This window comes from Misgurnus anguillicaudatus, chromosome 18 (assembly GCF_027580225.2).
Source record: "Misgurnus anguillicaudatus chromosome 18, ASM2758022v2, whole genome shotgun sequence".
Taxonomy (NCBI): Eukaryota; Metazoa; Chordata; class Actinopteri; order Cypriniformes; family Cobitidae; genus Misgurnus; species Misgurnus anguillicaudatus.
This window is the reverse complement of record NC_073354.2, coordinates 11,686,763-11,702,545: the sequence shown is the minus strand read 5'-3', so window position 1 is coordinate 11,702,545 and position 15,783 is coordinate 11,686,763. Positions and strand designations below refer to the sequence as shown.

Genomic DNA, 15,783 nt, shown 5'->3' with positions numbered 1-15,783 from the left:
TGGTTTCCCGGACAGGTTTCAGATTAATCCAGGACTTAGTTATATTAGGACATTTACGTAGTTAAGTAACAAACCCAACTACCGTATTCTGATGTGCATCTTGCAACAAAACAATAGCACTAATATTTGTTAAGATATGCCAGTGCAAGATGTTTTTAAACTCAGGCAGCTCAAACATGCATTTTAGTCTGGGACTAGGATAAGCCCAGTCTAGGAAACCACCTCTACATATGCTAACATAAAATTAACATAAGATTACATTTGAAAATAATGCTTACTAATGTAACAAGTTTATTACACTATTCTATTTAACAGAACAATAATATTATATTTTATTATTTTACCAGGAAAAGCGCATTGAGATTAAAAATCTCTTTTTTTAAAAGTCCTTGCTAAAGCCCTATTTGGACAGTAATTGCAACATTTGCATGCCTCCTCTGCAATAAAACTCATGCATTCAGATGAAGATAAATTTGAGGTTATAATTCACTACACCTGAAAATGCGCTGCGTGTGTGGTTAACATGATTATTCACATGACCCGGATATTTGATTATATGTATATGGAATACTGATGTGTAATTGAATACATTTTAAAGGTGCAGTGTGTACATTTTAGTGGCATCTAGTGGTGAGGTTGCAAATTGCAACCAACGGCTCAGTCCACTGCTCACCCCTTGCTTTTGAAATGCATAAAGAAGCTACGATAGCCACCACCAGACAAGCATTTTATCTATTGGAGACAACTTAGTAAAAAAGTTTGTCCGTTAAGGGCTTCTGTAGAAACATGACGGCACAAAATGGCGACTTCCATGTAAGGGGACCCTCGGTGTATGTAGATAAAAACGTTTCATTCTAAGGTTATAAAAACATAATGGTTCATTATAAAAAGGTCTTTATACACCCCTGATAATATAGTTTTGTATAATATTTAGCATTTCTTTCAAGAGATCCTTCTAAAAATTACACACTGCACCTTTAAAATTGTATTTAGCACTTGTTGCTGCTGATAACAGACATTTTAAACGTTTTCATGATTTTCTTCTCTTTATTTATATCACCTCTCGCTCGCTGTAAAAGAGTGAAGAAAGAAAGATGCTTCACTGATGCAGAATAAACACGAAGCGTGTGACCATACAGTGCTTTTCAGTGGTCTTAAAAGGATGTGCAGAATGACTTTTGCATTGATGCCCTTTTATAAACTCAGAGACGTGGACTACGATATTTAATTACCACACAACCTTGGTGTTTGTCAAAAAACAATATGTAATTCGGCCGAGAATTTTAACGCGGTGGTCGGAGAGAAAAACACTGACATTCTGGATACAGACAGCAACAAAATCACTGACTTCCCTTGTAAATGATGAAAATACCTTACGTCCCCATGAGTAACAATTACTGTCTGAATAGGGCTTAAGACAGCAACAGATTTTCGTGTCGGTTTAACAAATAACATGCACAAATACATACACGAATACAGACATACAAATTAAAACAAGAGTTAAAGATGAATAAATATCAATACTTAATGTAATCAGATTGTTTCGGCCTCCAATTTATCTAAAATCCCCTCAAACCAGCTCTGTAAGTTTCAACTTATTTTTTAAGTTATTCCACGAAGAGGGAGCATCAAATTTTAATGCCTTTTTCCCCAAGACAGTAACAACATTTCTGGGATCTAAGATTGCAGTACCTGCAAGTTTCTTACAAATTTATGTCTGAATAATAGATTAATGATTCGGCTTAAGGTTGATAAATAAAATGTTCTCTGCCAATACTGCCCTACAAAGGCAAAAGACCTTAACTTGCTAGAGTGTGAAACTGAGAAAAATGACTTTAAAGTTTAGACTTATAGTGAGTTTCAGTTGTCAGTTAATTTCTTCTTTATTTTTATTTTCTTGAAAAAACATAAAATTGACTCAAGATACTAATGCAAATAATAAAGGAGGTCTTTAAAGTTTAGACTTATAGTGAGTTTCAGTTGTCAGTTAATTTCTTCTTTATTTTTATTTTCTTGAAAAAACATAAAATTGACTCAAAATACTAATGCAAATAATAAAGGAGGTCTTTAAAGTTTAGACTTATAGTGAGTTTCAGTTGTCAGTTAATTTCTTCTTTATTTTTATTTTCTTGAAAAAACATAAAATTGACTCAAGATACTAATGCAAATAATAAAGGAGGTCTTTAAAGTTTAGACTTATAGTGAGTTTCAGTTGTCAGTTAATTTCTTCTTTATTTTTATTTTCTTGAAAAAACATAAAATTGACTCAAGATACTAATGCAAATAATAAAGGAGGTCTTGAATGTCTCAAAAATATCAATAAGTAATGTGTTTGACCAAAAACTAAGTTACTGCCTTTTGCCTTTGTAGGGCAGAATATTTAAGAAATATTCCGTTTTCTTAAAAGAAAAATCCAGACAATCCACTCACCACCATGTCACCCAAAATGTTGATGTCTTTCTTTGTTCAGTCGAGAAGAAATTATGTTTTTTGAGGAAAACATTCCAGGATTTTTCTCATTTTAATTGACTTTAATAGAGCCCAACACTTAACTCAACACTTAACATTTTTTTTCAACTGAGTTTCAAAGGTCTATAAACGAGGCATTACGGTCTTATCTAGCGAAACGATTGTCATTTTTGACAAGAAAAGTGACAGGTATACACTTTTGGACCACAACTTTTCGTCTGGGTCCGGTCCAGCGCGACCTAACGTAAATGCGCGTAGGGAGGTCCCGTGTTACATATATAAAATGCACATTTGCGGACCATTATAAACAATAAACTGACACAAAGACATTAATTAGTATCAGTTGACATACATTAACGTCGGAACGGTCCTCTTTCTCAACACTTGTAAACACTGGGGCGGAGTTTCGTGTTCGTCCTCTGTGACCTCTTGACGTCATGACGTATTGCGTGGGGTCGCGCTGGCGCATCACGACCGGATCTAGACGAGAAGTTGTGGTTTAAAAGTGGATATTTTTTATTTTTCTTGTCAAAAATGACAATCGTTTTGCTAGATAAGACCGTAATGCCTCGTTTGGGATCGTTTATAGACCTTTGAAACTCCGTTGAAAAAAACTGTTAAGTGTTGAGTTAAGTATTAAATGTTGGGCTCTATTAAATTCCATTAAAATGAGAAAAATCCTGCAATGCTCCCCTCAAAAAACACAACTTCCCCTCGACTGAACAAAGAAAGACATCAACATTTTGGATGACATGGTGGTGAGTACATTTTCTGGATTTTTCTTTTAAGAAAATGGAACATTCCTTTAAGCAGCCAGCACATTTTTTAAAGGATGCACAAAAACAAAAGGAAAACCTTTATGAACAAACTAGTATAATCATATAAATTAGTATAAAAAGTGTAGTGAAACTTTTTGAATTTTTCTTAGCTAATGTGCAATAATTCTTCATGTCCACACAAGAGTGTATCACATTTACAGTAGGGCATAAATGAATTGCACACGTGCATCCTTTAAAGTTCATTCTACATGTTATAGTACCCATAGCAATTACACAGCACAATATTAGATAACAGAGCAAAATGATTATTGAAACGGGAACATTCATCATTACAGTTGTGTCGTGTATTGTGATCTGTTCTGTTCTGTTCTGTTCACAACATGGTGAATAAACATTAATAGAGCTTTAACTCTAACTGCATTGTGTTTCATTTTAATTACTGATCTATCGCAGTAGCCAATATCTTGTCTGATATTCTCTTAGAAACTTTCCATAATAGACAAAAGAACCGGAAATGAAAATATGTATATTTTTTGGGTTAAACAAATGTGCTCTTTTTGTGAATGTGAGGTACAGGTGTGCCAGCAGAGACTCACTTAATGGTTTAATTCTGTCCTCTCTGCTGATGTTTTAGGGCGCTGCACCTCCACCACCCAGTCAAATTGTACGAGTCCAGTGTCTGTAAGCCTTACCTACTGTCCACCAGTGTCAAACAGTGTGTTTGTTTGTATGTCAAAAGCCAGTTTGTCTCTGAATGTAGCAGAATGTTTTCCGCCTTTTCTTTTCCTCTGCATTTTTCCACCTTTTTGTCCGTTGTTGTGGTCATATAAACCATACACAAGGCATTCTGGGACTCAGGAATTTAGATTTTGTTTACTTAAAAAGCATCAACACAATGGCCCTCATTTATCATTCTTACGTAGAAACGGGCGTATATGTTGGCGTAAGATTATGCTTACACTCCTCTCACCGCCTGATTTATGAAACTGTGCGTACCGTTGATATTCAGGTGTACGCAATATCTGCCCTTCATAAATGCCGCGGCTGAAAACAATCGTCATTAGAATAACACACCCATATAAATTCAAGTCTCCACCTCCCCCACGCCCTCATTTTACGACATTGATACATGGAAGACGGCAAAGAAGACAAACCGGGGAAGTGGAAAGAAACAAAATTGTTTTATTTGGGAGTTTAAAGAGCGGGATTAAAGACACATTAATAATTGCATGACATTTTGTAATATTTGTATTATTATTTTTATAATTAATGACGCTTAATTGATATTTAGAATAATAATTATTTATTATTATTATTATTATTATTATTATTATTATTTACTGTTGCCTACATCTAAATTATATGTCTGCTTAATGGTTCGGTTAAGTTTATTTTAAATAATATTTTAAAATGATGTAGTAACTTTTATAGTGTGTTTTTCTGTATTTACATACAGTTGTTTGTTAGCTAAGATCCAGTTTCATACGGAGCTCCGGATATAATTCAAATTAACAATTTGTTTCCACGACATCCACATGTTTTACTAGGCTAATTCATAATTTGAAGTAATAATAATTGTAATAGTAATGACGAAATATTATAATAATTAATCCCAAGGAACAAACTGTTGAATATTGGGAACGAATTTTATATTTATGGCCATACTTTAGACTAAATAAGAAAAATAAGTGTCCATAATGTAGCATAAAAGATAATTCGTGGCCATTATTTTGTCCGCATGTCATCATGATCGGATTTATGGCTCCATTCAACACAAACATTTTACTTTACCTATTCATGTGTAGCTATTTATTTATCATCGAATGGTATGTAACTAGCTTACCTTTTGATGCATTATTACCATGTTTTCGTAGGACATCCTTGTGCTTTCTTGCAATGTGCCGCTTCAGATTCCAGGATGAATATTTGCTAACTTTTACAGTCTCTCCGCACTTCCTTTTAATGTTTTCTTCCTGTCCAACCTTAACTTTGATTTTTACTTTACATTTATGTATAAGGCTTGAATTCCACAACTTATTGCTAGACGTTTTTACAGATTCTCGAACTAGCAAATTATCAAAGGGCGTTCTGGGTTCAACGAACGGTGCGAGCGGACTTTTTAGAAAGGCGCTTTGATGGTAATATTACCGCACCGCTCAAGGCTCCGCTCCGCTCACATGCTTTGCCCTGAAACGTCAGGTAAAGCGCACAGGCTCTCAACTGAAGGAATACATATGCATACAAATCAAATGCTTTGGTAGTCTCTCAAATTAAACATTGAAGTCCATGTTGCATAAAAATAAACACTGAAGTTTGTAATTATTATGTTTTTTACAGTGGGTCATAATATATCATATATTTTAGTTTGTCAGTGCGTTTTGTGGTGTTAGGAAGTGTTTGCGCATTTCTCCACTAACTCAAAATGTGCGTACACCACCTCCTGAGCAGGCGTAGGATTTGAGCGTACCGTACGCCAACGTCCATATTGATAAATCTCAAAGTCACCGTGGTTTTGGGTGTACGCCAGGTGTACGCTGGAATTTTGGTGTACGCACTTTTGATAAATGAGGGCCAATGTGCATGTCATAGTTCTGCAGGCACTACATTTTCCTACTTCTTTAGTTTTGGTACAATCCAAAACAGGACTCGTTTGATCTCTAAGCTCTTTTTCTGAATCCTGATTCACCCAGCAGTGTCTTTTATGTATTAAAAACTCAAACAGAAATCCTGAACCGCATCCTGAAACCTTTTTCTATTAACAATAACCTGCTTTGTTTATTCTGTTATACTTTATCATTGTAATTTATTTTAAAGTACTTTAATTTTTTTTCTATCTGTGAATGAACTTCCTTTCAGTTTGCAGCACTTTAAACACACAAGTAAACAGATGTGTGCGTGAGTGTGTGAGCTAATGTTAAAAACAGAATGGAATCTGAAACTCCCCTCTGATCTTAATCCATTTGGTGTGTGTGTTTGATTCCTAAAGTTAAACAAAAATTATGCCGCGCTGCAAACACAAAGGCAAGTACAGTCACAAATCAAAGACATTTTTTGTCTTGTTGTATTGTTATGTTCTTCATTTTTGGATGTTTAATTCAAACTGTAGGTGATAAAATGCATTAAAATTTCATCTATTCCTAAGTATTGCATCATCTGGTAACCAAAATATTTATTTTGCTGTTTGTTCTTCTGTTTAGTTCAACTATGGTGATATAAATATTTTCAATGCATTAGTTTAAAAGTGTGATTTCGCAATTGCTTATAATATTGCTAAACTGAACAGATGACGCACAGGATAAAGCTCTGTTTTCACACTCAGGCCCTTGATCAGCCAGAAAGTGACTCATATTTCCTATGGGATGTTTTGGGCCTTTTCCCCCTTTTCATTTGCTATCCTGACACTCTGCTTCCTTTTTTATCATCACCCCCTCCCTTTAATCCCCTTCCTAGTAGCTTTTATTTTAAAGCTTTACTGTTCTAGATCTGATCTGTCTATCTATCCATATATCTATCTATCAAGACCTCCATCACTGTTTTATCCATGAATATCACTCTACGTTTTGCTGTATGTTAAAGGTGCAGTGTGTAATTTTTAGAAGGATCTCTTGACAGAAATGCAATATAATGCAATATAAAGACCTTTTTATAATAAATCGTTATGTTTTCATTACCTTAGAGTGAGATGTTTTTATCTACATGCACAACGGTCCCCTTACGTGGAAGACGCCATTTTGTGCCACCACATTTCTACAGACGCCCTTAACGGACAAACATTTTTGTCTCCGTCGATGACATGTCTTTCTGGTGGCGGCTACTGTAGCTTCTCTATGCGTTTTAAAAGCGAGGGGTGGGCAGTGGGCTGAGCCGTTGGTTGCAATTCGCAACCTCACCACTAGATGCCGCTAAAATTTACACACTGCACCTTTAAATATTTAGATGTAGATTTGACCTGCTTACCTTGACTTCCTGATTTTAAAGGAGCAGAGAATCTCACAAACATTTTTACTATACCATGAACCAAGACCTTTCACCCCTTTCCTTGCCCTTCAGGTGATCCGTAAGGGCTGGTTAACCATCAACAACATCAGTCTGATCAAAGGAGGAGCCAGAGAATACTGGTTTGTGCTCACAGCCGAAAGCCTGTCCTGGTTTAAAGACGATGAGGCGAGTATAAAGTATTTTAGAGATTTAATCATGCAGGTTTTCATTGATTTCTTTATGATGAGTGTATGGCGAGAGTGCTCAAAGTACAGTTTCCAAGAGTTCCCTGTAGAGATTTTGGGAAAAGGCAAGGAAGGAGTTCCAATTGGCTGTTCTTTGTGTCAGTCACACTGTGTGGCCTGTCAGGCGGGCTGCCATCTGTCTGCCTGTCTGTGCCTGCTGTACAGGTGCAGGAAGTTCTGCACAGCAAGTGTAGACAGGCAGACAGACAACGCTCTCAGCCAATGGCAGCGCAGCCTGCTTCTCCGGACAGGAAACGCGGATAATGTCAAATGCAAACATATGCCCCAATCATGTTTAAACATTTCAATTATTACATTTTAATAATATAACATAAATCAATGTCCACATTTTATACATAACAATTCAAGAAAAACCTAAAATCACGTTGTTTTAGCCAAAACAGTACAGTACATTGACACAGTAAATATGGTTTTAGTCTGTAAACAAAATATGTAAACATAAAAAAAGACATTTTTCTATTCTTTAGATTAGAGTCCTACTGGTCCCCTTTCCCAGACAGATTCAACTTTTTAAAACTTTTTCTCTTACTTTCTTGGTGTATGGTCTTTCTCCCTTGCTTGTATATTTTTGCCCTCTTTTTCTAGCATACCCCCAATCTCTATGTCTCTCTCTCTCTATGTCCATTGGGAATAAAGGCATTTGGACTGGATCACCCTGACATAGCTGGATCTCCCCCAAGTCAAACTAACACACACACACACACACACACGCAAACACACACATGTATATTGATATACACAGAACACATGCACGGGCCCAAACACACTTATGCTCAACGCCCTCACTTAACTGCCAAATGCATGCAACGATAAAAGCAAACACTGAGTTTTATGTATATTGAAATTCAAAGGCTGTGTAATGTCAAATATAGGAATTTATATAAAATTTATTCGAGTTTCTGGAGGTCATACACTTTTTTCACAGAGCATATAAACTGATTTATGCTATTACACTATTATATATTCAGCGTAAATATTAAAAATACTTTTGATACATCAGATTTTAGTTTAGTTTGGTTTCTGAATTCCTGTTCTGCTAAAGCCATTATTGCAGTGATTTTCGAATATTCTGCCTGGACTGATTTTCCACTTCATATCTGCTATTCTTACATAACTATGCACATATTTTTGTCTCTGTGTAGAACCGCAGCAATTTTTATATTTAACTTCATATATATCATACTATATCATCTTTTTACCCTCGCCATCTTTCTGTCTATCTTCTTTATTTTCGCTTCATTTTATTTTGTCTCTGTGGTTGGCAGTCTCTCTGGGGCCATACACATTCCTTGGTGGAAAATTGTAAGAGTTTGTCCAAACACCATCCAGCCTTCTAGAGCCTGCCGAGAAAGAGAGAGAGAGAGAGAGAGAGAGGAAGAGAGAGATACAGCCCCTCACCCCTTGTAGCAGATCACATTGCAATTCTCACAATCTGCATGCAAACACTACAAATACAAATAATTACGCATTTGTAAGATTAACATTTTTAACCCTAAAAACTTTAGTCGGGCTTTAATACAAAGTGGCATCAGATGTTCTTATATTCTCTTCCTTTCTGTAAATTGATCCCAGTACCGATGGCGCTCTTGAGTTGGGATTGCTGGTTTGGGTTAATCAGCGCCCAACACTAAACAGACACGCATTCCTTTAGTCTTTCTCTCTCTCTCTCTTTCTGCGTAGAGCTACGTGAGGGAAAACAGATGACTTGTGCACCCCTCCACTTCTATTTGCTTTCTGCATAATCACTCTCTTTTCACCTCCTCCAAGTCTGGATGTATGCGTGCGGCTACGTGATTATGCTGCAGTGAGTGTGTTAGCAAGATCAGTGGCCTTCTAATCATCTGAAGATACAAACAAAGGTTCAAGACAGCTAGCCTGACGCCCAGATGTCCTCAGAAAACTTTCTTGAAAACCTCAATCGGAATATGTACACATTTACAGCAGCCGTGTCATATTAGAGCAGTCATATGGAAAATTCGGCATGACACAATCTGTTAAAGCGGCCCACATTAAATTAAGAGTTAGCTACACGTTACCATGTTAAAAAAGTAAGATAAACCACATTATGTAGTTGATCTCCCGTACACGGCAGCCTTTAGGTCCAAACCTGCATAATCACCTGAATCCAAGTTTTCCCATCACAGAGAAAACGTTTTCTGTCATTACCGCCAACGGCACCGAACTCTGTCGACTGAGACATGCAATATGACCAACGCTATACTAGACAGAGAGAAAAGTTACAATGCATTTGTATAGACAACCAAAACAACACAGCAAAACCTTTTCACCTGCATCATCATCTTTCTTTTAAGTGTTGCACAATCCTTGCACAGTCTAACCAATGTGCAGACTACTGTACACCAGTAATATCCTGAACAGGTAGTCTGAACACTGGGACGACGGAGCAGGAGCCCTCTTTCTCTCATTTCAGTCCTTACTTTAACTTTATCTATTTCAGTTACTCAACCTCGCTGACCCCGACCTTCACCGGAGGCGACAGAAGATGCAAAATAAACAGGACTGAAGTCTCCATTGCTTGCTTTCATTCTAGGCGGGAATGAAGAGACTGACTCCAAACATTCGTTTACCCGTTGCGACTTTCTCGCTCGGTTCCTTCCCGTTCCCGAGACCCAGCGCATCCTGCGTTTTTCTGCGTCGCCGTTCAGTATCCAGCCTTGACGTGGCACATTTGCTTCCACAGCCGGCTATCTGGCAGGACGTTTATGGACAGCGTAGCAAAAAAAGAGGGAAAGTCAGAGAAAGAAGAAGAGAGAGCGAGAACGAGGGAGGGACCCCTCTGGCCATATAAGGGTTGATGGGACCCTTGGGGAATAAACTTTGGAGTGGTCCGTTGTTTCTCAATTCCTCTGTTTCTTTCAATCTCTTGGTCCGACTCACTCATATCCATTCGTCTTTCTCTCTCCGTACTCTCTCGGTACTCGCAGCCAATCTCTGGACTTCCCTACCCCATCTCTCTTTCCCTTTCGTTCGCTCGCTCTCTCTCTCTCGCTCTCTCACTAAAGCGGTACCAGATGTTGTATTCTTAACGCCAGCCTGTCATTTCTAACTTTTTTTAACCTCTAAAATCTCAGGCAGGAAGTGGGCCCCTCTGGAATGAAAAAAAGAGAGAACATTTTCGAGGGGAGCAAAAAAGGAGGGGTGCAGAGAGTCAGGGAGGACAAGAGAGGAAAGGAGATACAGTGTGATAGTTTAAAGGAGTAGCTCACCCAAAAAATTTGATTCTGTCATTGTATTCTCGCATTTATGACATTTCATTTGTTCTTTCTGTGGAATGAAAATGTAGACAATTTTGAGAAATTGTTATGAAGATTTTATATAGTGATCAGGGGCTGCCACGGTGTAAAGATGAAAATAATAAAAAATATAAAAGCATCATAAATCACATGACATGTGCGCTATATACTTTTGAACTCTACCTCAAACGTTTGTGTTTACACTCTCAGAAAAAAAAGTCCTTATATGTACAATTTTGGTACAGATATGTATCTTTGAGGTACCATTATGCACCATTTAGGTACAAAAGTGTACTTTTTGGAAAGGTACCAAAGCTTTTGTAACTTCTTGTACCTTTTATTTTGAGAGTGTAGAACAGTTTGAAATTATTTTCTAATTATTTTGCCTGTCCCTGAAGCACACGTCTTATCCGCATTCACGTCCAGAATTTAAAAGTGGCGTGTCAAGATCATTGACGCATAAACAGTAGTTCTTACTTCTGTAATATCTGACATCAACTTTCAATGAATGATGAGTTCGGTCTTGTTCTTTCCACATAACTGGCGTGGTTATAAAAAACGAACTATAGTGCACAAGGTGTATGGACCACTTTAACCCTTATGGGTTGTTGAGGCCATTTTTGGCCATTTTTGTTTTTTTTATGTCTTAATTTGGCCACAACTTTCTCTGTGTTTCATTCAAAAGGAATGATTTTTGGCGACAAATCTTATATTTACACATATTTTGAGAAAATGCTTTGATCTTTTTCAAAAACTCAACAATATACCGTGGACAAATTAACTACCCTTTCGGGTTGTTCGTGTACAAAAAGGCCACTGAATTGGACGCTGTAAAAATGTATCAGATGAATATTTTTTCCAATTTTTTTATGAATCTGTTAATCACCCTCAGTACTGATCATAACTACTAAATGCTTACAAAACTTACATGATTTTAACTATTTAATTGCCAAGTTTGTAAGTGGTGTCACTGATTTGATGAAAAAAAATAACCGATTTTCAATATAAAAGTGATTGTGGACTGGATTTTTTGACCTTTTTCACAGTCTTGGGCTTGTCAAAGATTGGTAAAAACATTGGCTTTGATGCATTTTTAGTTTTTGTGCAGCATCAGTTTTTATTTTTTTCTATAATGGAAGTCAATGGGGCAAAAACAGTAAATGAGGGAGAAAAAGAATAAAAACTGATGCTGCACAAAAACAAAAAATGCATCAAAGCCAATGTTTTTACCAATCTTTGGCATGCCCAAGGTAAAAAAAAATCCAGTCCACAATCACTTTTTATGTTGAAAATCAATCAATTTGTGATCAGTGACACCGCTTATGAGCTTGGCGGTTGAGGAGTTGAAATCATGGAAATTGGTGGGTTTGATCGGTGCTGAGGTTGATTGGCAGATTGATGAAAAAAATTAATCTGATACATTTTTACAGCTGTTTGATTTGGTGGCCTTTTTTGTGCACAGACAGCCCGAAAGGGTAGTGAATTGGAACAACCCACAAGGGTTAAAACACATGTTGTTTTATGTCCTATTTAGAGCTTGACGACCCCAATTATTAAAGGGATATTTCATTTAAAAATAAAATTGTGTAATCATTTACTCATCCTCATGTTGTTTTAAACCTGTATAAGTTTCTTTCATCTGAACACAAAAGAAGATATTTTGATAATGATCTTAACCACACAGTTGACGGTACCCTTTAACTTTCAAAGTAGGAAAACAATTACTATGGAAGTCAATGGGTACCGATAACTGTATGGTTACCATCAATTATCAAAATATCTTAATTTTGTGTACAATACAGAATAAAGAAACTCCTAAAGGTTAAGAACAACACGAGAGTGAGTAAATGATTGCACAATTTTCGTTTTTGGGTTAAGTATTCCTTTAACCGTTACTATACGGAAAAAAATATGTAACAATTCTTCAGTGTTCCAAAGGAAAAGTAAGAGCTTGCGGGTTTGAAATGACATGAGGGTGACAAAATTATGATAAAATGTGCTTTTTGTGGTGAATTATTTGTGAAGGCACTCTGGTTTTTAAATTGTTGTAAGATGGCCTTGCAGATTTAAGAAAATACCTGCATAGATTTTCCAAGAAATTCTGCACCGCACGGTGACTCCATCAGACCCAATCATTGATAGCGCCATCAGACGGCTCTCTCTTTACCTTCTGTTTTTCATTTTTTATTCTTTCAGTACTCATGCTTCACACTTTCATCCTCTCTTCCTCTCTTTCTCTCCTACATCTCCTTTCCGTTATTTGCAATGTAATCCAAGCCGTTTCCTGAGACCCCGGCCCCTCCTGTTCAGACAGAGAGGAGGAGAGCGGAGGTCTTTTGCTTTTTTTCAGCAGAAATGTTGTGTTTCAGAGCCTTGGGCCGAATAATGACTTCCACATGTGGGCTTACTCTCTATCTCTCAACTCTTCCTTCATTTTTTTATACTTTTTCTTTCTCAAATCTAACTTGGAGAGTAAAAAGTTTTTTTGTGTGCCAATTTTTATGTGCGCATTTCATTGATTTTGTCCAGTTGCCTGAGGTCTTCCTGGGAATAATCAAGTAAATCTACGATAGATTTTATTCTTTTGATAGATTATTGATTTACTTGATCTACTGTTTTTGCTTTTACGCTCCTGTCTTTTTTCGTAGTCTTCTTTTCCAGTTCTCACTATTTTTTTTTAGATATACTGTCACAGTTTGTTTGATCTTTTTTGGATACAGGATGCATCACAAAACTTGGTGAACTGCCTACCTACTGTAGACATTTCAAATGTTTGAATGCTTAAATCATCCCCCAAAGTCTCTATATTAGACTAGGGTTTTAAAAGTAAGGTTCACCCCAAAAAATTTTGTTTACTCACCTGTTTTTTAATCCTTTATGATTTAAATTCTTCTGTGGACTACAAATGTAGATGGCAGAATATTTTCTTGCAGTTTTTCATTAAAAATAAAAATACACAAGTATACAAAATAAAACGAAATGATCATTTGTGTGAGGATCAGTCTGAAATTAATCTTTTACTAAACTTCACTCATTTACTAAAAAATTTCAGTCTGTTCTTCAAACAAAATTGTATAGCTTCAAAAGACTTGAAATAAAGCTCTGAGGTGTATTGACTACACACTGTCACAAAAAAGGTCCAAAACTGTACCTTTCCTGTCGCTAGAATACAAACAAGGTTCCCGGCGCGGAGTAATACCGTACCACATAGCACATCTTATACAAGTCAATGGAGTTGGACAAAAACTACGATAAAACCCTTTGGAAAGCATCTTTTGCCGCGATTTTTGTGTGGGCATATCAGTGAACACCCCTGACCACTCGGTGAGTTTCACGTCTTTGTAAACGAAAGTTTAATGCATTTTAGGAAGGATTGTTCCAGTGCACCTATACAGCCATTGTAGAGGTGGGGGCTGATACCACAGAAACCGAAAATTCCCGGGCCAGCATCATATGTCCAAATTTTAGTCAAAACCGTTCAATTTCATCATAAACAATCTGAAAACACGGCTTAAAGTGTAAAATACAGAACTTGTCCTTTAAGGTACATAATTGGTCCTAAGGGTATAATATTGTATCCCAAAAAGTACAATATTTCATTGTGTTGTATACCCATAAAGGTACCACCCCAGCGACAGAAAATGTACAGTTTTGGACCTTTTTGTACCTTTCTTTTTGAATAGGCATTTATAGTTATTGTATTTTCACCATTCACTGCAAGATCAGTGTTAAGATTCTGCTAAACGTCTCCTTTGGGTTCTACATAAGAAAAGGAAAACTGTACAGGTTTGGAAATAAAAGAAGGTAAATGATAACTTTTTGATTTATTTTTAGATTCTTTATTGTCGATTTCAAGCCTCTAGTGGGCTGCATACCTGAATAACATTTTTGGGCATCATAGGCACATTCAGATGTTTGAAGGCTTTAAATTCTCTCGGTATGTAGCCTACTAGGTTGATAGATATTTATTGTCTATCTCATTGTTTAGGAAAAAGAAAAGAAATATATGCTGCTTCTGGACAACCTGAAAGTACGAGACATAGAAAAAAGCTTCATGTCCAGCAAACATGTGTTTGCCATCTTTAACACAGAGCAGAGGTCAGTCACACACCTGCACGCACAGAAATACATGTTATTACCATCATTAACACATTTAAGCCAAACACACAAAGTGCATGAAACATTTAGTGGATATAGGCAAACCACACATATCTGCAGCTAAGTTGGTATGCATGGTTATAGCACCACCAAGATCATAGGTTTGATTCTCAGTGAACACACAAACTGATTCATCACTCATAGATTGACCAGTGTGAATCCAATCCCATTAGCAATGTATCCAATTATGAAACACAACCAAATTTATCTTTCTTTATCCTGGCGCATCGAAAATGATCTAAACATATTACAACTGAATTTAAGTGATTTGGTGTTCCATAGTGGGTTTACATTGATTGAGGCATTATGAGCGAAAACATAACCCATATTTAGTGGTGTGTGCTTAACTTGGGATTACTGATTTGATTCATTCCATAACCCTTACAATTAACCTTTGCCTTATAACTTGCCCTGCACTGTTCTGTTACAGACATGAATGATACTTTAAAATGTTTAGAGAAATGCTATTACCTAAGCTATAAAACTTTATTTACCAATCAAATACCCATAAATTATCCCATAAACTTTGATGAGAGTGTACGCATAAATGCTTAGCCCCACAACCTCCCCTAAAATGTAACAACCCATAAAGTCTATGTGGAAAGCAAGCGCTGTGATTGGTCTGCTAGAACCCTTCCATCAGGTGAGAACAATTTGGTGAGATAAAACATTGCATTTCCACAAACTCTTTTCTGCTTGCGACTGTACAAACAAAGATGGACAAAGTTAAAAAGTGATATTTAACCATTAAGGTTGTAGTCTAAAGCCCAGACTATAGTTTGTTTTTTGTGTACGCACAGTCAAACGCACAGGCTTGCAAAGTATAGTTTATTTGATAAAATGTATTTATTGTTTATTTATAGTTTATAGACAAAATGC

General features: G+C 36.6%; 1 protein-coding gene across 5 annotated transcripts in view; it reads left to right on the top strand.

Annotated features, from left to right (window-relative positions):
- Window positions 1–15,783, top strand: part of dnm3a (dynamin 3a) — a 63,607-nt gene that overhangs the window by 17,893 nt on the left and 29,931 nt on the right. For 3 of the 5 annotated variants that reach the window (XR_012358593.1, XM_055185867.2, XM_073855859.1), the window contains exons 15-17: window positions 3,883–3,912; window positions 7,299–7,412; window positions 14,735–14,844. Coding sequence is in view for 4 of the 5 variants with exons in the window: in XM_055185867.2 (XP_055041842.2) it covers window positions 3,883–3,912; window positions 7,299–7,412; window positions 14,735–14,844 (254 nt within the window). In the remaining variant the exon portion in view is untranslated. Of the gene's footprint in view, window positions 1–3,882; window positions 3,930–7,298; window positions 7,414–14,734; window positions 14,845–15,783 lie in introns of those variants that run through there. The other 2 variants (XM_073855860.1, XM_073855862.1) reach the window with 2 other exon arrangements.